Source organism: Alligator sinensis, unplaced genomic scaffold (assembly GCF_000455745.1).
Source record: "Alligator sinensis unplaced genomic scaffold, ASM45574v1 scaffold186_1, whole genome shotgun sequence".
Lineage (NCBI taxonomy): Eukaryota > Metazoa > Chordata > Crocodylia > Alligatoridae > Alligator > Alligator sinensis.
In genome coordinates, this window is record NW_005842904.1 from 561384 (window position 1) to 582820 (window position 21437).

A 21437-nucleotide genomic window follows, 5' to 3' on the forward strand; every position below is an offset into this window, starting at 1 on the left:
GAGATTTTACTTCATTTATTCATGGCAAAAAAATGAAGTGATATCTCTACCCAGCAGCACTGAACTTCGGCTGCCAATTCTGTATACTGCCCACTGCCAAAGACTCTGGAGCCATAAGGTAATGGGGAAGAAGGAGGTAAGACTACCTTGAGTCTATTCCTGGCCAGTTGAGTCTCTGACAACTTTTGTCATGTTAGTGCCAGTCTTATGGTACTTGGTGATTCTTTTAAAGCCTCAAAATCATATCCTATTCCACCTAATAGACACCAAAGTAGATTTAGTCACCCAAGTTTAATTTTATTCTACTTTGCTTGAGCCCAGGGGAAAAAAAACAAAACAAAAAAAACCTAATTCAAAAGGTAAGGAGGTCCTCCTCTTCCTGCTCATTGTTTTTGTGACTTTGTCTTAAAGCTAATATGATTTCCATTACAAAAGTAAACATCTTTTTTTTTTCTCCCTCAGGAGCCCAAACATGGTAGACTGGATAATTTTTATGCACTTAAGCTCACTTAGATGACTGATAGATAGAACAGGTCCTTGAGTCCTGGACAAAAGCACATGCAAGTGATTCAGGATTAACCATAAACTGCTTTTCCATGGGGTTTAGGTAATGAAGCTATTTAAATACTTTAGAAAAATTATATTTACAAATAAAATAATAATAAACTTAGGTTGCTTGCATATCGTCTGCACAATATATGCTGAATTTATTTAATGAAGAAGTTGCAATATTGACAGCATTTAGAAAAGCAGTCTAGTTTTTCTTGGTAAATTCAGGACAAAAAAGTTAAAATGATTACATGCATCATTTGAACAAATTAAATTATTCATCCAAGTTGGCACTTGCTGCCCTTGTATGATCTTGATATGAATTTTACAGCTGTAGAATAATCAATGTTCTACTGTCACATACCATGACAATTCAGAACCCAGTGGAATATACTTGGGATATTTCGAGCCCTGTAGCAGGCTGTATTGAGAGACTGTATTAACAGTCTTCAAGATGACCTCATGTTGTCCCTTCCAGACCTACTTTACTATGATCCTATACAAAGTGAAAATTCTGAAGTATTATATCTTATCTATTAAATATTCACCACACAAAAGAAAATAGGGTTGAGAAGTGCAGGCATCACATGCCTCAGGAAAAAAAACACGCTGGATATTAAGAAGCAATATACATTACCAAAAAAAACAAAAAACAAAAAAGAGAAAAAGTCCAAGTCTAAAATTGCTCCGCTTTTGCTAGTGGTATAAGGATGATAAGATAATAGCCCCACATGTCTTGCTCACAGATGGACACACACATTTCTTTTCCTAGTAACCTTCCCTTTACAAAATGGAAGAACCCTCAGAGTAATATTGCAAACAAATTTCTTCTTTTCAAGGTAGCTATAAGATCTTGATTCTGTGCCATAAATTTCCATTTGACAGCTTTACTATATGAGCATTTATAAGCCAACGCATCTGTCCATTTAGCTATGTATGTATATGCATATTGAAATGTGTGAATATGTATTCATCATACAAAATCTATCAACTCCAATTATTGATTCTATCCTTATCAGTAGTTATGTTTGTATGTATATATGTATCTATGAATTTGAGTTCTTCCTTACTTGTTACACTTAAATTTTAAAACTCCATAACACAGACACATAGAACTGGACGAGGGGTTTAGGCCATTAAGTCTTGAATATACAGTATAGTAGCAAATGAGCTATTCATGGATGTGGGAAGATTTGCTGCCCTACATTAAACACAGGTGTTTTTGTTACGGGTTGGTAGATGAAGCCACAAGCTGCTTGATTTCCTCCAAAATCTTCTGTGCATTGTTAGTCACATTCATTTTTGCTACTTTGAGGAGCTCTTGGATGTCTTCCTTTGGGTAGGATGAAGTAAAGGTAGAATATTTCTTTCTGTAGTCAGCAATTTTACCTACAAATAAATAAAAAATATGTGCGGATAAGTACAAGAGAAAGAAAAATATTCTTTTAGCATTCAAGAAAGTGTTGGCCATTTTGGTGGATAAAGAAAGTGTCATGATTATATTGGACTAATTTTCCAAAAGCAAATTTTAAAAAAATCAAACAAACAAAAATGATATGAAGGACTAAATTTTACATGCCCAAGTGGCCTGTACATATCTGCAAGCTGCAACTTTTAGCACTTACACAACTGGTTTGTATTTCCACTTGTGTTGAAATAGGAGTGTTCTGATATACAAATTCATGCTGGAAGTAAAAAGTGGAGCTGGTAATGGGCCCTCTCATCTTTTATCCCAAAGATAAGAACATTTGTCCACAGAGTGGAAAACAGTGTGTCAACCTATATCTCAGCAATCCACTTTGCCTACCCCAACATGGGTCAAACATTAGAAAAAAGCACTCTCCAGTCCTCCTCATGAAGCTGGCCTACTGGACTATCAGAAGGAGATGATGCATGCAGCCAAAGGTAGTAGGCAGAAGGTGGGGGCTTAGTGAAATAAATACCATTCTGATAACCAGGGAGCTTCTGTTCTGGCCCTAACCCTAATGGATTTTCTGAACATGGTACTGAATAAACAGCAGTAGAATAGTTTCTACCCCTACAGGGGACAGGCAGCTAGAAGCTGGGCCTCCTGCTCTGTGGGCAGATATTTAACTACTAGGCAAAAAGGTGGTATCAAGCTCCAACTAAACATGGATTTTTTGGTGCATACTGTTACACAGGTGCCTGGGAAGCCATGTGCCTGCACAGCCCATGCACAGCTTGTGCTGGGAGAGAAAACAAAGGGTAAATATTTCTACATAGAATCCAAGCTGTGCATAAATGTCAAAAACTGTGGTAATGTGACTATGAAGGTGTCTCATAGGTCCTCAAGTCTCCTGCTTTAGGCAAAGAAACTGCCCACTTCCTCTTAGCCTATTTTGTTTTTTTATATTTTTCTCATGGTAAGTCTCTTCCCCTGTTCTGAAAGTTCTGGCACAGGCAGGGCCGTCCCTGGGGAGGGACGATTCGGGGTGACCACTACGGGCCCCACCTTTTGAGGGGCCCCATGGAGCTGGGCAGAGCGGCCGCGGAAACTCCGCGCTGCCACTGCTTGGTTCGTGTCCAGCCACTCACTACCCCCGTCCTGCTGCTGCTGCCACTGCTGATGGCAGTGGCAACTTCTTTGGGTCCAGGGCGCATGGGATCAGAGTCGAGGCGGGGCCCTGCATGGGTTGATTTGCCCTGGGCCCCACACCCTGATCAGGTCAGCTTTGTGTACAGGCCTGTGCCTAAGATAGGGCATAGCCTGGATGAAACCTGCTTTGATTGTTCATATCCATCTTGTGTTCCTATGTTCATCCCCACCAGTACTGCTCAGGATATAGCCTGTTTAAGTTATAAGTGTTGAGGAGATGCTTTAAGAGACATTAAGTAAGTTACCAGGACAGTTGATGTTGTTGAAGAGTGGGAAGTGCATAACAGTAGGCACATTAACACCTGTGAAGATGTAGCAGTCAGATGGGTTATCAGTATCCTTCAGTTTTTCTTCATCAACTTTGGGAAAGGGGATCTTGTTTGCCTGGCAATATTTAACTGTTTTCTTGATGGTCTGTAAAAGAAGAAAAGGGCAACATTTTCCCTTAGGTTAGGTCTGAAAGCAAAGGCAATTTATCCCACACCTTCCCCCAGACACAGCCATAATCATTCTGATGTATTTGTTTAAAACTCTTATTAATCATAACCTAATGTAGAAAAATGACAGTTTTCAATCAGGGGACCTCTAAAGGAGCTGACTAAGTAGAGAAACCTCTGTAGAAGCCACAAACTCTCATACTGAAGTATTTTATTGTAAACATCTTTGTGTAACAACTAGGGGTGTGAGAAATGGGCCGTATTAAATTCAGAATTGGATTCATCCCGAATCAGGGACAGTGATTTGATTAGTTGATTCAGATCACTGTCCCTGATTCGGAGATTTGGCCACTGTACTGGGCTGAATCTCTGCTGAATTGAATCAGGGACTGAAGCTTCGCAGAGCCTTAGTAGGAACCCAGGCTCACGTGCATAAACAAACTCTGCCTGAGATTTTCAAAACTAACTGAAGGATTTAGAGCCCCAACAAAATGAATAGGAAGCTATAATCAAAATGCTCTGGAGGAGTTTGAAGTTCTCAGACTCTGCTCCAAAGCAGGGGCTGGTTCTAGAGTCTCAGCACCAAAGTCTAGTCCTCCCTCATTTGAATCTTAGGGGGTGAAGTCACAGATATTAACAATCAGTTTGTTGTTGTGATAGTTGAAGTCATTAAGAGGATAAAATATCATGTGCACTTTATTACTGGGGACAGAATAGCCTGCTCTTTGCTCTGGTCTGTGGGTAACAGTGTTTATCAGGGTTAGGCTAATATTGCAGTTTATTGAGATTTTATTATTCAAACTGGTAGATGTCTGAGTAGGAGTTACTCAAGCGACATCCCCATTAACTTGAGCCAATCCCTTATGAAAATAGCTCTTGGGTGGAGTTTTAGCCAGTGTGTCCATGTTCAAAAATGCGATCCTTGCAGATTTGTCTTTGATGGGTTTGAGAATCTGGCACCCAGAATATGAGTTTGCTGATAGTGACAAGTGAGGAAAAGAAGTTAGCTTCCCCTGTGTGGCAGGCCTAACATATAACATTTTTTTCTTTAATTTTGTCATTAAAATCAGGAAATAACTCCTGCATACCCACGTAACATGCTTGTGAAGTCAGAAGTTGCTAGTTTTATACAAAGAAGACCTGAACATTATGGGATTTCCTCTGGATCTATGAATTCCCAAAGTAAATGCAGGGATGGGTTATCTTTGTTGGACTTGCTCATACCTTCTTACTCCAAACCCAAATGAACTCATAGCTCCTGTAAGTTGTACTTATTACTTATTTTCAATGGATTATATATTATAGCATTTCTCAAACTCTGATTTGTAGAATACCTCCTGTGAATCCACTGAGATGCATCTCAATAACCATAAAACAAAACAAATCTTCAGTCCATGGGCCATGCCTCCTTTGTGTTTGTACAGTGCCCAGTATGATGACCCTGAAAGAAGCATCTAGGAGCCAGTAAGAGAAAAAGAATAGTTACCTCAAAAGGATCTCCAGAGCTGAAATCAAAGGAGAGGATCAATTTTACTTTCCTCTCTGGCCGAAGAGCCAGAGGATAGGCAGAGTTTATGGCAAGGCCGGCATCAATAAAGGAGGTGACTCTGTCTTTGACCATGTCAGTGGACTTAATATTAGCTGATAAAGTAAGAAGAATCTTAATTTTAATATTGAAAAGTTAGTCTCCACCTACACAATAGCAAATAAGCTTTATAAATGGGTTTCAAGAAGAATGTGTGCGTCCATTTCAAGTCCATTTCAGACTGCTGCTCAAAGTCCATTTCTAAGTCGCAGAGTCCCCGATTTAGGGAAGAAAAACATCACATAAAAATATGTGGCCAATCATATCATGAGCAAACTAAAAAATGGAAGAATTGCTCAGAGCTATAGAATGACTAAATAGCTTTTGAGTGAGCTAAAGGATAGTCATGTGGTTCAACTGCTAAATTGAAAATCCAGGTTCAATAACTAGGCTTGGCACAAAGTCATAATGAGACTCTGGGCAAGTCAATCTATTATTTTTTTCTGTCCTTCACTTCAAAAGGGTAACTGAATGAAATTCTTCACTGTGTTGTGAAGGGAAATTAGACTAGATAACCTCAAGCTCCCTTACTGTCTTAGAATCTATGGATGTGTCTACACGTAACTGTACGGTGATATTGCTGCAGCACCATGCTTTAGTACTTCCAAAGGGAAGTGTTTTGTGTGCCCTAATACGGGCACCTGTGTAGATACTGAAACACTTACTGTGCAGTTAGTCAGCTGTGCAGTAAATGTCTCATGTAGACATGCCTGATGTCAAGTTAAACAATAAAGACATAACAAATGTGACACTTATGTTTTAAATATATTTCCCCTTTTCCCATCCTTCACCCCATGCTGCCCTTCAGTGGCCATCACATAGTATAACTATCCCTTTTCATTCTTGTCTGCCAGGTTTATCAGTGGTAATCACTGTCAAAACACGCACCTGAAAAGGGAAGGTTCTAGTCTCAATGCACAGTTTTCTATGATGACAAGTCAAGGCAAATAAACTGTTTTCCTTACGGCATTTGTAAAGGAAGTTGCTGGTGGTTCCCCATGTCCAGCTGAGTAGACACGCTGCTGTTTTTGTTGTCACCCTATGGGCATCCAAAACTGGAGCTAGGATTGGGCATTAGTAAAGAACACAATAAAAATCAGTAGAAGATTAATTACATACTGTCTCTTTGGCTTCTCCAGGAAATGGAGGAGTTGCTTTGTCTTGGCTAGTAAGACATGCAGGTTGTATAGATGCAGACTAGGTGATGGCTTTGTGTCTGCAGACACAGCCTTGTGCTGGGCTGATTGAACAGAGTTGAATTCATTCATGGAGTGCAATTGGACTGGAACTGATTTAGTTATCTAATTGTGAATTCCAGTGTAGACACTTAAATTGTGATGTAAATGAGGCTTTTTAGTATATGTCTATTCTCCAGCAATTCAATCAAAACCCAAATATTATTTAAACAACATCAAAAGACCTGGGAACTGAATATCCAAATTCTTTAAGAGAGTTTAAAAATCTCAGTCCTTCCTTGTAATGAGGGACTGAGGTCAGAAACGTAGCATCAAGACACAAGACTTTCTCTTTTTCAGGAGAAAAAATAATGATTCTTTGACATTGATAATTTGTATAACATCCCCATTACAACAAAATGTTGTTTGAAAGCATTTTAAAAAGTCAGCAATTTAGAAATGAAATGTTTGATTTTTCATTTTGCAGTAATGCTTCATTAATTTTAACTGCAATATTTTATTTTATTTAGTATTTACGAAAAGTATTGTTTTTTTAAGTTAGAAGCGGAACAGAATAGATTGATTTTACAGTAAACAAAGCATTCTATACAACCCAAACCCTTTCGTTTCATTTTGCAGAAAAATATTGATTTTTGTTTTTTATTCAGAGAAAGAAAAAAATCTAAATTTTTACCAGCAATGCTATGAAATTATGTGAAACAAAATCATATGAGCAAATAGATATGAGCTTCCAACATAGCTGTGTCTCTTCCAAATTCGGTAGCGGATTTTATCTTGGTCCATATATGAAGTTTGGAATCCTTATCAGACTGGAAACAACTGAGGGCATACTCCAAATTATTTGTTGCTGTGTCACATACTTCTTCCTCTCCCAGATAGGTTTCCTATACCACATATGCAGGCTGGGAAAAATCATACTTCACTTGTGTTGAGGACATGCTTGGAATGCACTGAGTGGCCCTTACAACATGTCACTTCAACCCCAAACTGTGCCTTTTTGCACAGAGTGAGCTGACCATTACCATCTGGCATTAGATAGACTTTATTATTAGCTAAGGCATTTAGGCCATTTGTAGACAACACTTTAAAGAGGGGTTAAAGCAGGTTAAATGCCTTTTGCACCACGTTAATGGCATTACTGTTTGCATGATTTTGCAAATTCGGTTGGCATATTGTTTATTAATTTCATCCACTGCAGCACGTTCAACAGCATAATGCGCCTTAAAAGACTTTGGGACGCAGCAAATGACTTTGGGGCGCTGCAAAGTAAAACACCTCCAAGGAGTTTTAGTTTCCTACCCTACAGTCATGGAGGGAAGCAACGGACTCTGTGCACCTCAGGGGGTCTGGAGGCAGACCGTGCAGGCAGCTGGCAGCAGTCCGGGAAGGCAGGCTCCACAGAAGGGAAAAAAAAAAGTGGTGAGCCTGATCTTTCCCCCCCACCCGAGCCTGCCTGCCTGCCTGAGGTACATGGGGTCCCGGTGCTTCCCTCCACGGCTGCAATGCCCCCTGGGACTGCCCGAGCTGGGTGCCACCTGGGGAAGCCCCCGCCCCCCCGCTGCAGCTCAGTTTGCTCTCCCATTCCCACTGCCAGAGAGGCAGGGAAGGATAAGGCCTTGACATGGGTGTACACAACACGGGGATTTACTTAAGGATAAGGCTCTGACATGGGTGTACACAACACGGGGATTTACTTTGCCCTCAATTGAAGCAGTGTTTTTAAAAACTGCGTCATCTACAAATGTCCTTAAAGGCCCCTTGGTGGTGGAATGGCTGCAAAAGCCAATACCCATCAGGTTAATTTCGTGAAATGCTTGTCTTCCCACAGAATGCCATTTATTTTATTAACTCATAGATTTCATAGATTTCATAGACATTAGGACTGGAGGGGACCTCAGAAGATCATTGAGTCCAGCCCCCACAACTGAAGGGCAGGAAGTCAGCTGGGATTATAGGATCCCAGCAAGATAAGCATCCAATTTACTCTTGTGAACTCAGTGAACTAGATTTACTTCTCAAGACAACCAGACATCAGTCAACTGACATAAACAGTGACATCAAAGTGAATATGGGGCAAGACAAAGGAGAATGTACCCGAAACTACATAGAACCTACATAACAGCCTACCAAAAATCAGTGAAATGGCGCTTCTTTCTTTCTCCTCAAATGCTGTAAAGTGTACATTTGGACTCTCTAGGGGGGGAGATAACAATACAGTTATAATCAGTAATAGATGTAAACAGCATAATTAAGGATAACCACTTTTGGGGAAAGGATATTAAGCTGCTTTCTTCAGGTTTTAAACCAAATTTTAGTCACTGGAAATAAGGATAAGAGATCATAACTTTACACCTTTTTCTTCTGGGAGGTTCTTGCAGCTGTCTCTAAGAGAGATATAGTTCTGGACATTACCAGAGACAGGACACTGGGACAGGTGGACCTAGGCTCTGGTTCAACAAGGCTATTCTTGTGCTTCCAGGTTCTTTGTGGAATCTGTTGAAAGCTAAACTAAACCCAGAAGATTCAGGGTAGTCTTCTTTGGGTTACAGGGTTCAAGACCATACTGACTATTCTGCACAGAACAAGTACTGTAAGAAACACAAGAACTGCCAGAAATGCCGCCTTTTCATTTCATTTGCTTCATCTATGTTCTGCGCAACCTTGGCAACTTTCCTAATTTGGACACTATCCCTCCCACAGTGTTGGACATCTGTTCCTTCCTCACTGTCTAGACAGTTGAAGTGCTCCTCCAAACTACCTCCTCCTCCTTTTCTTGATTGCCATGTCTTCTTTTAGGCTTCAAGAGCATCCTCTTCTCTTACAGCCTGCCAAACTTTAGCCTCTCATCTTCTTTTCCTGTATCAGTCTGACTATTTCAGCTTCTCCTTTTTCTGCTTTCTCATGCAGGTCACAAGCAGGTCTAATTTAGAATCACATAATCATAGAATCATAGAAAATGAGGATTGGAAGGGACCTCAGGAGGTCACATCTAGTCCAACCCCCTGCTCAAAGTAGGGCCATCCCCAACTATATAATCCCAGCCAAGGCTTTGTCTAGCCAAGTTAAAAAAACCTCTAACAATGGAGAATTTACAACCTCTCTGAGTGACCTGTTCCAGTGCTTTATTACCCTCCTCGTGAGATATTTTTTTTCCTAATATCTAAGCTAAATTTCCCTTGTTGCAACTTGAGACCATTTCTTCTTGTTTTGTCATCTACCACCACTGAGTACAATCTAGCTCCATCCTCTTTCGAACCACCCTTCAGGTACTTGAGGGCAGCTATTAAATCCTCTTTCAGTCTTCTCCACACTAAATACACCCAGTTCCCACAGCCTTTCCTCATAACTCATATGGCCCAGTGCCCTAACCATTTTCACTGCCCTCTGTTGGACTCTCTCCAATTAGTGTCCATCCTTTCTGTAGTTGGGGGCCCAAAATTGGACACAGTACTCCAGATGTAGCCTCACCACTGCCTCACTTCCCTCAATCTGCTGGCAATGCTCCTACTAATGCAGCCCAGTATGCTTTAGCCTTCATCTCAACAGGGGCACAGTGTTAGCTCATGTTCAGCTTGTGGTACGCTGTAACCCTGAAGTCCTTTTCTGGAGAGCTGCTGCTTACCCAGTTGGTCCCCAGCCTGTACCAGAACATGGGATTGTTCTGTTGTAAGTGTAGGAATTTGCACTTGTCTTTATTGAACCTCAAGGACTTCTTCTGAGACAGAGGTGAGCAGCCAATCCTCCAACTTGTTGAGGTATCTCTGGATCGTAGCCCTACCCTCCAGTGTATCTACTATTCCCCCCAACTTGTAATCTGCAACCTTACTGAGGGTGCACTCCACCCCATTGTCCAAGTTGTTGATGAAGATATTAAGCAAAACTGGTCCTAGGACCAACGCCTGGGTGCCTCGACTTGATACAGACTGAAAACTAGACATAAAGGCATTAATTACTACCCTTTCAACTTGATGGTTCAACCAGGTTTCCATCCAACTTATAGTCCATTCATTCAACCTGTACTTCCTCAACTTGTCTGCAAGAATGCTGTAGGAGATGGTATCAAAAGCCTCACAGAAGTCAAGGTATACCATATCCACTGTTCTCACTTCCTCCACAGAGCCAGTCATCTCATCAGAGAAGGCAATCAAGTTGGTCAGGCATGACTTGCCCTTGGTGAATCTATGCTGACTGTTCCTAATCACCTTTGTCTTCTCCAAGTGCTTAGACATGGATTCCTTGAGGACCTGCTCCATTATTTTTTCCAGGGACTGAGGTGAAGCTGACTGGTCTATAGTTTCCCAGATCCTCCTTTTGCCCTTTCTTAAAGGTGGGTATTATATTTGCCCTTTCGCAATCATCTGGGACCCCACCTGACCACCATGAGTTTTCAAAGATAATGGCCAGCGGCTCCATGATCACATCTGCCAACTCTCTCAGTACCCCCAGGTGCATTGTATCTGGCCCCAAAAACTTATACATATCAAGCTTTTCTAAGTAGTCTGTAAAATTTTCTTTCAACACTGTTGGCTGCTCACCTCTTCCCCAAAGTGCTGCCAGGTGCAGTAATTTGGGAGCTGACCAAGTTAGACCTGCAAACTCCGACTGCTTGTCTCAGTTTATGTGCACCCTTCCCTCCTCCTCTCTCCCATGCTGCAGCTGCCTCGAGCCCGTGCCTGGGATGCCTATATTTGTGGGGGGCTAAACCCCCTTAGCCTTGCACTTCCACTGCCTATGAGGACACTAGAGTAAAAATAAAGATTGACAAAGAAGTCTGTAGTCTACACTGTGTAACAATATAGCAACTTACCAGGATTTGGTGAAACATGATCTTTTTCTTTCTCCCCTGATCCTTTAAAGAATTCAGTCAGACTATCTATGTGGATATAACAATAGTTATTTTCATTACTAGTCATAGCCAATCTAATTAATGATATCAACATTTTGGAGAGGGGATATTAAGTCTCTCTCTTCAGGTATTAAGCAAAACTCTAGTCATCTCAGAAAAGGATGGGAGGTAAGGCACATTGTTTCATCCCTCTACAGTGTAGCATGACCATACATCCTATTTTCACTGGAACAGTCCCTTTTAAATATCTGTCCTGAGCATTTTATCAGTCTGGCCAAATGAGCACATTTGTCCCATTTTCGGTGGAACATCCGGGATAAAAGTTGAAAGCCCCTCTCATCCTATTCCCTGTTCCTCCCCCACTCCTGTTGTCCAGTGCCTCACATTCTCTCCTCTACTCCACAACATGCTCAGTTGAAACTAGAACTGGGAGGCAGATGTATGTGCCAGAGAGCAGGGGGGGAAACAGTGTTCCATTCTAAAACCAGGGAAATATGGTCCCTGTACTATTGTGGAACTCTTATATATGTCTAAGAAGCATATTGTCCTGGACATTACCAGAGACAGGATACTAGAATAAATGGACCTTGGGCTCTGGTCCAATGAGACTATTCTTATGTTCCTAAGATATTTATTGAAAGCCACAAGGTTCAAAGAAGCTTCATTTGGATTACAAAGTCAGAAAACATGTCCCTTGTTCTGCAGGGCACAACTATTGTAAGAGAAAACAGCACTGACTGAAGTGCAACTTTCTAGTCTCCTTCTCCTCATCTATGTCTTTGGCAACTTCCCTTACACAGTGTTGGAAATCTGTGCCTTCGTCAAGATGGCTAAAAAGTTCCAGCAGATCAAATGTCTCTTCGTGAACAATGTCCTCCACAGCTGCACCCTGATCTACAAGGTGGGTCATGTCTCTCTCCTGCCTATCATCCTCCAGCCAAGCTAGTTGCCAGATACATAGGCACCAAGCATGTGAGGGCCCGAGGGTCTGTTTTCCTTTTGGCCCCAGAATTATTGTATTTCTGGCTTCCCACTGGCCCAATTTGTACAGGAATGGATGCATTATGCCCATATCTTATTTGTACATTGGTGGTTAGGGAAGTCCACAAATCTCCTCAGTGGGAATGTCTACACGTGAAATTAAGCACGCCTAAATTTAGTGTGTATTAGCTTAATGCATATTAAGTGGGTTTGGAAGGCATCTACATGTGCAGGCATTAAAATGCATTAACGCTGTTTGTGTGGACTGACTGGGAACTAAAGTTAATCCCCAGTCAGTCCCTATACACAGTGTTAATGTGGTTTAATACATCTACATCTTTGTGAATGCATTTTAACTAATCATGCCTAAATTTGATACCTGTGTTTGCTGGTATCGAATATAGGTGCAAATTTAGGCCATTTTAAATGTACATTAAGGGTGCACACATGTAGACAGGCAGCCTTAATGCACATTAACTTAGGCTACTGTTAATTAAAGCATCACATGTAGAAATGCCCAGTGGGGGAGGTAGACTTGAAATCTAGGTCTCCTACTATGCTGAGAAAATCCTCTAAGCAGAAGGATTTTGAGTGGGAGGTGAATGTTCCACCTGTCAGTTCAGGTACTTTGATGTAAATTCAACTGGAGGCTGGAATGATTTCTATGGGATATTGCTATACCTTTATTCTAAGGAACATGTTAAAATTGAGGGATTAGATACCTTCAGTCCAATAGAATACAAATTTTGAATACCTCGTAATAGTTTTTTAATTTCCTCTATATTTCCAAGTGCACTTCCCCATAAGCCTGAAATTAGGAAGAACATGTAATTATAGTAACCATTTTACAGAGGTTTCAATGAAAATCAGTAAAATTTCCCTTAATCAGCTAACTACATTGAACTGAACCTGGAGACTGAGTTGAAAGGATAAATGTCTAATGTCTAAACTTGACAATGTAGACTGTCAGTCCAGGGTCACTAGGGTGCTCCTAAAGCTTTAGTTTATTCAGCCATCAGAAGGAAATGAAGAGCTAGAGTTTTTTTTTATTGTCGTTTTTATACATATTTTATTACCTAAGGATTCACCATTTATGTATCTAACTAGTCTCTTAGTGAAATTGGTACTCAAGTTTCTAATGTAATTAATACACGCAAAGAATCCTAAAAAATATAAAAAGCATTAGTAAGCTTTCAAAGTCAAGAAAACTCTCTCTGTGTAACAAGAAACCCCTTCTCCTGTTACTAGTAAGGCCACAGAGATGAGACAATCCAAGGCAGCAGTGCAGGTGGAGCGAGCCTGGCACTGATAAAAGCAGTAACAAGCAACTGACCACACCTTGTTGCAGGATGCAGCAGGCCTGGTCAGGTGAACAGAAGTAGGTGGGGTTAAGGGGATTTAAACCCAGCCAAGGATAAATCAAGGCAGGTAGGGAGGAGAGAAAAGAGGGGTGTGGGTGTTTTAAGGGAATGGGAGAGGAAGCACCAGGCAGGTACAGGCTGCTTTGATTAAGTGGAAGACTTTGTATTCTGATTTCAGGGCAGACAGTTTGTACCTTTTTGGTTTATTGTTTGATTTAATTTGGACTTGTAAACCAGAGGAACGGGTTGTGACTACAGGGGAGGAAGAGGCTGAATATTGGGGGCTAAGGGGCTCCTGTTTGTTTTGACACAGAGGCTAAAGAATACACCCTGAGCTAAAGTAGACCCTAGCTCTTAGAACTGGAATTATAAAGAAGTGTGAGTTGAAGCCCAAAAACTGAGGTCATTGATAATGGGCAGAGGTTGGTGTGGCCAGGGAGAAAAAGGGGCCTGGACATTAACAGCTGAACCCTGACAAGACCTCAGAAAACCCACAAGGACAACCCCATGAAGGCAGGAACCCATGCATGGGTGCGCAGGGGCAGGGCACGAATAAGGTGGCGTGCCTGCTGGTGATGGCCAGGCAGCTTGTGGAGCTACTGCCAGTCCTAGAACTTCCTTCTGTCTCCCAATATCTACTGACATCAAAGTCATGGCAGGTGAGTAACAGAGGCATAGAGGGCTGGGAGAGAGTAGTAGCAAAGCAGGAGTAACAGTGGAATAGAGGGCTGGGAGAGAGTAGTAGCAAAGCAGCATGGCTTCTACAGATAGTTACAATTTGCACATTATGGTGCTTTAGGCATTCACCTTCCAAGTAGCAGATGTTTTTCTCCTTTTTCTTTACTTTTAACTCCCCATTCTCAAAGTCACTTCCAAATAGACCGGTGTTTATAAATGCTCCTACAGCAGGATAGCCAACTTCATGAGGGGTAAATTCAAGCCAGGTCTCTGTGTGGGGTGTGGAAAGTATTTGAAAAAGAAACTGCCGGAAAATAAATAATTTCCCAGTCATGAGAGATTGGCAAGAGGTGTCCATCTTGAAGGGGAATAGGAAATGACTCCAGAAATGACCACATTGATAAAGCAACTCTCCACCTCCATTTTCAAACCCTCCCCTTGAACCACAGTGTGAAGTTGTAACCTTTTCTCCCCTCACAGGCTCATCACAGTTCTATCCCTGCCTACATCAGATCTCAAACCTCGCTGCTCCCTCCTCACATTCAGAGCTTCACACTTAAGTGAGTTTCTTTCTCCCATGCCAGATACAATGCCTGCTTCCATAATGGCTCTTCTACCTGGAATCCTAGTCCTAAATCAGAAAGGGGTAGAATTAAAAATCTCATTGATGCACTTCTGTCCATGATTCAGGCCTTACATCTGCAGGAATGATACTAAAAGCTAGTTCTAATTACTAGTGGTTTAGGAGATTATAATGAACAGGGACTCTACGTAAAAGCCTCTGTACTTGCAGAAAGAGACAGACCCTTTTGATGGCCAGAGGGATTGTGGGTGGATGATGTATAGGCATGCACTGATTTCATTGCTTGTAATTGGATGTTACCTGGGAGGCTTTCATGTCCTTTGTTCAATCTTTTATTATCTGCAGCAGCATAGATAGGATAAGGGTTTTTTCCACTTTCTAAGGAAGTCTTTTGTTCAGATAACCCACTTTCATCAAACTGGTAAGAGAACAGATTTATTTGTACAGGTAAATAAAGCCTTTGTTTCAGTAATATACATTTCAGTTGACCTGGTTGGAAAATAAGCTGTTATTCTCCCAAGAAAAGAGAAAAAAAATATTTTCATCTAATGTTTTTCCTTAAAATCATTCATAGTTTCATTGCAAAACTGAAAACATATGAATTGATTTTGTTTTTAATTTGTAATTATTTTTCAGCAATAAAGAATTGAATTAATCGGCTATGAAATTTTTAAAACACTTCAGTTGCTGAATATGAACAAAATGTTTATTTCAGATTTTAAAGACATGTCTTTCTTTTTCCTTTTTAAGCAAACCTCAAAACATGTTGACAAAAATGGGTGTTTTCCACATTTAGAGGGAAAAAAACAACATTTTCCATTGCAAATATTTAATAAATTTTGGTAAAGTTCTAATTGGTAGCTTTGTATTAAAGTCCTCTACATCTCAGTCCTCTGCTTATGCTATATCCTTTTAGACACTTGAGGCAATGTTCTATTTCACCTATATGGCATCTAGGTGGATTTAGTGTGATTTGAGTCTACTCTGCTCAAGTCCCTGAAACACTATTAATGCATTTTTGTAATAAACTGATATATTGTCCTTAAGAGTCATTCACAAAAAACCAATAAAAATAAATAAACAAAACCAGCAAGAGGGAGGAAAACCCATCTTTTGCCTTAACTGTTTTCGTTTGTTTTGTTTTGTTTTCCAGGGACACTACCAGTGTAGAATAGGATCATCATTAAGTGCCTAAGTCAACTTAGATGTGTAATAGGTGAAATAGGATTTGGCCCTTGGTCTTCAGCCTTACATTCAATGGAGTTCATAGTGCCAATGGAGAAGATAAACAACTGAATGGGAAACATGCACCTTTTTACATGAGGTCTGTATCTGGCACTTTGAAGACCGGGATTACAACCAGGAATGTATTTGACTTAGTGCCTCACTTATTTTTGGATTTTACTACTTTCTGTTACCTTGGGTGCAATCATTTAATATAGACTTCTGAACACTTTCATTTATCTATATATTGATTTATAGATGTAGAGTAAGATAGATAGATATCTCTATCTATCTATCTATCTATCTATAGAGAGAGAGATCGATCTATCAATATTGATATCTATATATCTAGATCTAGATATATAGATAAAATTCTGTATAGAAGATATATAAGAAGTTGTAGATATAGAATTTTATATATATATATAATGAGAGAGAGTTGTTATTCTATTCCCTTCCAGGTTGTCTAAATGTACAGTTTGTTATCTACATGGCATTTAGGTTGTCTAAGTGCCAAAATGGCACTTATTTTTGGATCTCTATTCCTGAGTCCATAGCCCTGTGTGCAAGAATGACCACATATGAGTACATGGCCTTACAGATGAGACATATGCAGTAGCAGCTGGGATATTAGGTACACCCCTTGTGGACATGCAACAACCTTAAGTACCTGGAAATGGAGTCATCCATTGTCTATGCGTTCTGGATTCCACAGTGTCTACCCCTGCCACCCCCAATTACACAATGGCTGATGCACTCACCTGAGAAGCCAGAGGGGCTGGGTTCTAGCCCTCCTCACACAAGCCACAGGGGGCTTTGACCTTGGTCTATCTGACTTCTGAGGACAGCATGCTAACCACCATAACACAGGTCAACTATTAGTCATTGACTTTTCTGCTTGTCACTTAGAAGCTGGCCACCTGGGCAGCCACAAGAGGGGAGTCTGTAGAAGAAGCACTGAGAAGTGAGTGAGCCAGTGGGTGTGTGGTCTCATGATGTGGCTGCCCTTCTGGAAGGAGTCTGAGTCTAGAGCTATGCTGTCAGTGAGACAGAAGCTTCCTTTTGTCCTCCACCCATTTTGACTAATTACTATATTATTGGCTCATCTTCAAAAAGAGCTTCACAGAAAAGCAGTTAATGGTTAACTTATGGTATAATGTTTAGAGCGCTGTGCTGGGAAGGCAAAGAGACTTGAGGACAAACTTCTTCTGGGTGAGCTGACCCAGTCCCATGACCAACTTCCTAGATGAGCATCCTATAGCCACAGAACTACTGGGGAGAAAATGCAGCCTCACTCATATTCTGTTGCCAGTGAAAATGCCCAGTCTGTGAACTTCTATAGTCATCCATCTGCACAAGGCTACATAGCCAGGAATAGAATTCCAACCTATTCATAAATGGCATTTCTGGTACATATATGACTAAGAATGCCATGTGGATGACCAAAAAGATGGCCACCTAGATGACCAGGAACAAATAGATTGTAGCCTAAAAATGGACCCTTTGCATTTACATCATTATCATTTGTATAGAAACAGAAGGGAGAGGGTAATTTTTCCCTGGTCTAAAATTAACTTTAATCATACTGGGGTTTTGAAACCCAAAGGCAGTTTTTAAACTCTTAGTCATAGAATGTACCACCTACCTTATGCAATATTTTATAGATCATAAAGGAAACCCAGAAATCAGTCAGGGAGTAGTGTTCTTCCTTTGATGCTTCCACAACTGTGCTTATTGCTTTATTTTTGTCCCAGGAGGATTCAACTAATGTTTGACACAGTTTTTTTTCCAAGTCCTGTAAGTGTTCTGTCCACTCCTTATCCTTGTACAGGTAGGTCATGCACCTTTTGGTGAGATAATAGACATGGATGAATTAGGGAGGTGGGGGGGTGGGAAGATTTCCGTTTCCTCTTGCACACATAGGCTGGGGATTGAGCACTCCTAGTGTAAGTTCATTTCTTAATATTTTCCATGTGAAACCAGGATCATTTCTATTCTAGTATTCATGGGCAGAGATATTGGCAAGGAAGATTTGCACTGAATCTATGAATAGTACATAGCTTATAAACCACATGTTAAGAAGAATAATACCCAAAGGCCATTGATTCTGCCAAGGAACACACACACTGATTCTTAATACAGTTGATGTGGACCTACCAGGTGGAACCGGACACACCATACAGGTACAGGATGGCATCCAGTAGACCCTGTTGCTTCATCTCCACTAACGTACCCTGTAAGGATATCATGGCCCGCAGAGCTCCACCTGATGCCAACAAGGTAATATTTGGTATGTTATCCTGAAAGTAGGGAGATAAATTTAGTGAGCTACAAATTCTGTACAATCTCAGTTATTCATAACTTTGTATTATTTCTTCCATCATATTCACAGCAAGGTCATACACAGGGTGCCATTTTTTATCTAGGATGATTCCTATAACTTGTATCATTACACTTTTATATCAGGGAGTATTCTATGTGCATATATAAGTAGTTACAGCTGGGCTGGACCCAGACCCTCAGCCATAAACATTCAAAAGATCTTGCACTGTAATTTCAACATGGAGTCCTGTTCTGTGTCTGGCTTTGTACCTTTGAGAGTTTATTTAAAAAAAAAAATCCCAGTAGTTTTCATGTCATTAGCCTTTTCACTAAATAAAAATAAGTAAAAACAGAAAACAAACTCCCTTCTCCCCCCCTCTCCCCCAAATAGAAGTGTGTTTAATCAATCTCTGGGCTTAACTACAGAATTTACTTGGGGTACATGGTTTGAGGAAAAAGCTTCCCCACTCATTCATAAAGGAGGCACAAGCCCCAAAGTATACACTATGGTGTGTGTGTTCATGATTTGGTTTGGGGTTTGTTTTATTTTTTTATTTTTTGGGGGGGGGGCGGGGAATTTTTAAATGAAGTGGCTGCAACTATATTCTATCTGGGTCCCTGATCCAGTGTATGTTTGATGTTCTCTGATATACCTATCCCTTTGTACTCCTCGGGGATTTACTCAGAGGAGTGTCTAATCTCTTGTTTCTGATCATACTTAGGCACTGAGCCGAAGTCAGTTCTGGGATGTGAAGAAATGGAAGTCTGAATGCTCAGGGAGATTTTACAGTTCAACATGACAGTCTCTCATGAGTTTCAGTGCCTGCAGAGTCAGATTGCAGATGAGCAGGTTGGAGTTTTTTTTAGATCACATTTTAGGATTTAGTTCCTTTAGTCTGCTTAAATGCTGTTCCAGGTGTATAAGACCTTCAGGTTCTTATTCTTTTAACTACTGGTGAAAGAACTTGTGCTTTGGCCAATAAAGATATACTTAGCCCATGATGTTCCTGCCTGTGTCACTGTAATTTGCTTTCCTGGCATTTGGAGAACACCTTTATGGGATAGTCTCATAAAGGAATTTACCCCAGTGTCCCAGCCATCCAGGTTTTTTTTCATACACATGGCTAACAAACTCCATTGTTCCCCTTAATGTTATAGGGAACAGAGATATACAGCCATACCTGGTCACAGTGCATCCCAAGGCTTTCCAAACACTTCATCACTTTTGCCTTTCTGAGCCCAATGGCTTCTTTCTCACCCTCGGAGAGATCATGGGAAAGACGGACTTTTTCATCACCCTGTAGAAAGAAAAAAAAGGTCGGGGGGAAGAAATTCATCTTCTCACCAAAGGCTTCCAGGGTACGCAAGACCAGGGGTTGTATACACAGGGCATAGTCTCCTAAAGGTTATCCAGGATTTACTATTATTATTTCTATTAGCAAATTGCCTGTCAAGAGTGATGGCAGGGGGGGGGGGGGGGTCAGATCCCCCCAGGTCCCCCCCCCCCCCCCGCCACTTTGGGTCTCAGCCTGCTCCCCCTCCGCTGCTTTGGGTCCAACCCCATTCCTCCTCCCCCCGCTGCTTTGTCTGATTCCACTCCCCCCCACACTGCTTTGGGTCCAGTCCTACTCCCCCCACACTGCTTTGGGTCCAGTCCCACTCCCCGCACCTACCTGCTGCTTCAGGTCTGACCCCACTTCCCCACCCCCAACACTTTGATTCCAACCCCACTCCACCCCTCTGCAGTTTCCTGCAGTATCAGGCTGTGTGGGCCCGGCAGTAGCACAAACTTGGGCCCACACAGCCTGAGGCCCCTAGCCAGAGTATGCACAGTTGGCCCGAAGTGTTACGGATGGACAGACAGACAGACACAGACACACATATAGACAGGCTAAGCCTTTTATTATATTAGAGCTATAACAGTTGCTTGCAAGTCTCCATCAAGATTAGAGACCCAGATTATCCAAGACACTGTACAATCAGAGTTTAAAAGAGATCAAATAGGCAAGTGGGAAGAGGGAGGGAAGAAAAGACTGTGCCTATGCCTGATAATCTGCCTCTGCTGCCAGTTCTGGTAGTAGATAGCAGGACTACCAAATGGACAGAGCATGTGTATGCCCACCCCCTTCTCATGGTCCAGCAGCTTCAAAACAGTGGCTGTTCCATTGAGTATGAAGTGCACTGAATGCATCAGCTGCTGAACGGACCATCTATATATGTCTTCCATTGGCTGCCAGTCGGCTCTAGAAACCTTGATCCACTCTGCAGAGGAAGAGTAATTCTGCTAGTAGGCTGGAAGCTCTTGGTGCCATAGAAGGGTTGAGCATACACACACTCAAAATTATGACAGCAAAATGTAGTGTAGATGAGGCCAAAGAGATTTGCTTATTCTCCCTAAGTTTTAGAACATTAGGAAATCTGATTCATGTCCTTTCCAACAACTCCATTAGTCTTTTCCCTAATGTTGAGAGAACATGATTGAAGCTCCACTTTAGAGTTTGACTCTCATCTCTGAAGCATGCAAAAGTCTTACTTGGGCACATCCACACATGCAGGCATGTGCAGCTCAAATAGAAGTAGTGCAAATTTGAGCCAGGGCTTTTTTGCCTCAGCACAAATGCCCGGCAAATTGTGCCACTTGGGTCAAAATAACCCTGCCTGGCTCTTCCCGGATCTGCATGGTGGGGGAGCTAGAGCCCAGGGCCAGCATCTGTGCTGTCCCCAGCAGTATAAAAAGCTGCCCTGTCCTGCCCCATCAGTACAAAAAGCTGCCCTGGCAAGTAGCTGAGGGCTACTCAATCTCAGGAGCTTCTGGGGCCCCACTAAGTGGTACCTGGGGACACTACCCCTTGTGCCAGCTGGACTGCTGAAACAGCCCTGAGAGCTCCCTGCCCCCTCTACCCACTGCAGCAGTCTGGCAGTGGGGGCTGCTGCCTGGCTGTGACCTGCTGTGCACCTGCCAGACCTGGATGGGGACTGCACAGACAGCAGAGGCATCTGCCCCTCTGGGCCAGCTGCCAGTGGGCTGTGGCTGCAGAGGTGGCCCTTTTGGGGGCAC

General features: G+C 41.7%; 1 protein-coding gene across 1 annotated transcript in view; it reads right to left on the minus strand.

Annotated features, from left to right (window-relative positions):
* Positions 1 to 1678: 1678 nt before the first annotated feature.
* PLA2G4C (phospholipase A2 group IVC) overlaps positions 1679 to 21437 on the minus strand; it is a 23286-nt gene continuing 3527 nt past the window's right edge. The window contains exons 3-14 of the mRNA XM_025192218.1: positions 19561 to 19677; positions 18215 to 18357; positions 17703 to 17901; positions 15134 to 15251; positions 14380 to 14520; positions 12966 to 13019; positions 11192 to 11257; positions 8512 to 8577; positions 6154 to 6249; positions 5090 to 5244; positions 3412 to 3580; positions 1679 to 1938 (exon numbers count right to left, since the gene is read on the minus strand). Coding sequence (XP_025048003.1) covers positions 1775 to 1938; positions 3412 to 3580; positions 5090 to 5244; positions 6154 to 6249; positions 8512 to 8577; positions 11192 to 11257; positions 12966 to 13019; positions 14380 to 14520; positions 15134 to 15251; positions 17703 to 17901; positions 18215 to 18357; positions 19561 to 19677 — 1488 coding nt within the window. The 3' untranslated portion in view covers positions 1679 to 1774. The remainder of the gene's footprint in view (positions 1939 to 3411; positions 3581 to 5089; positions 5245 to 6153; positions 6250 to 8511; positions 8578 to 11191; positions 11258 to 12965; positions 13020 to 14379; positions 14521 to 15133; positions 15252 to 17702; positions 17902 to 18214; positions 18358 to 19560; positions 19678 to 21437) is intronic.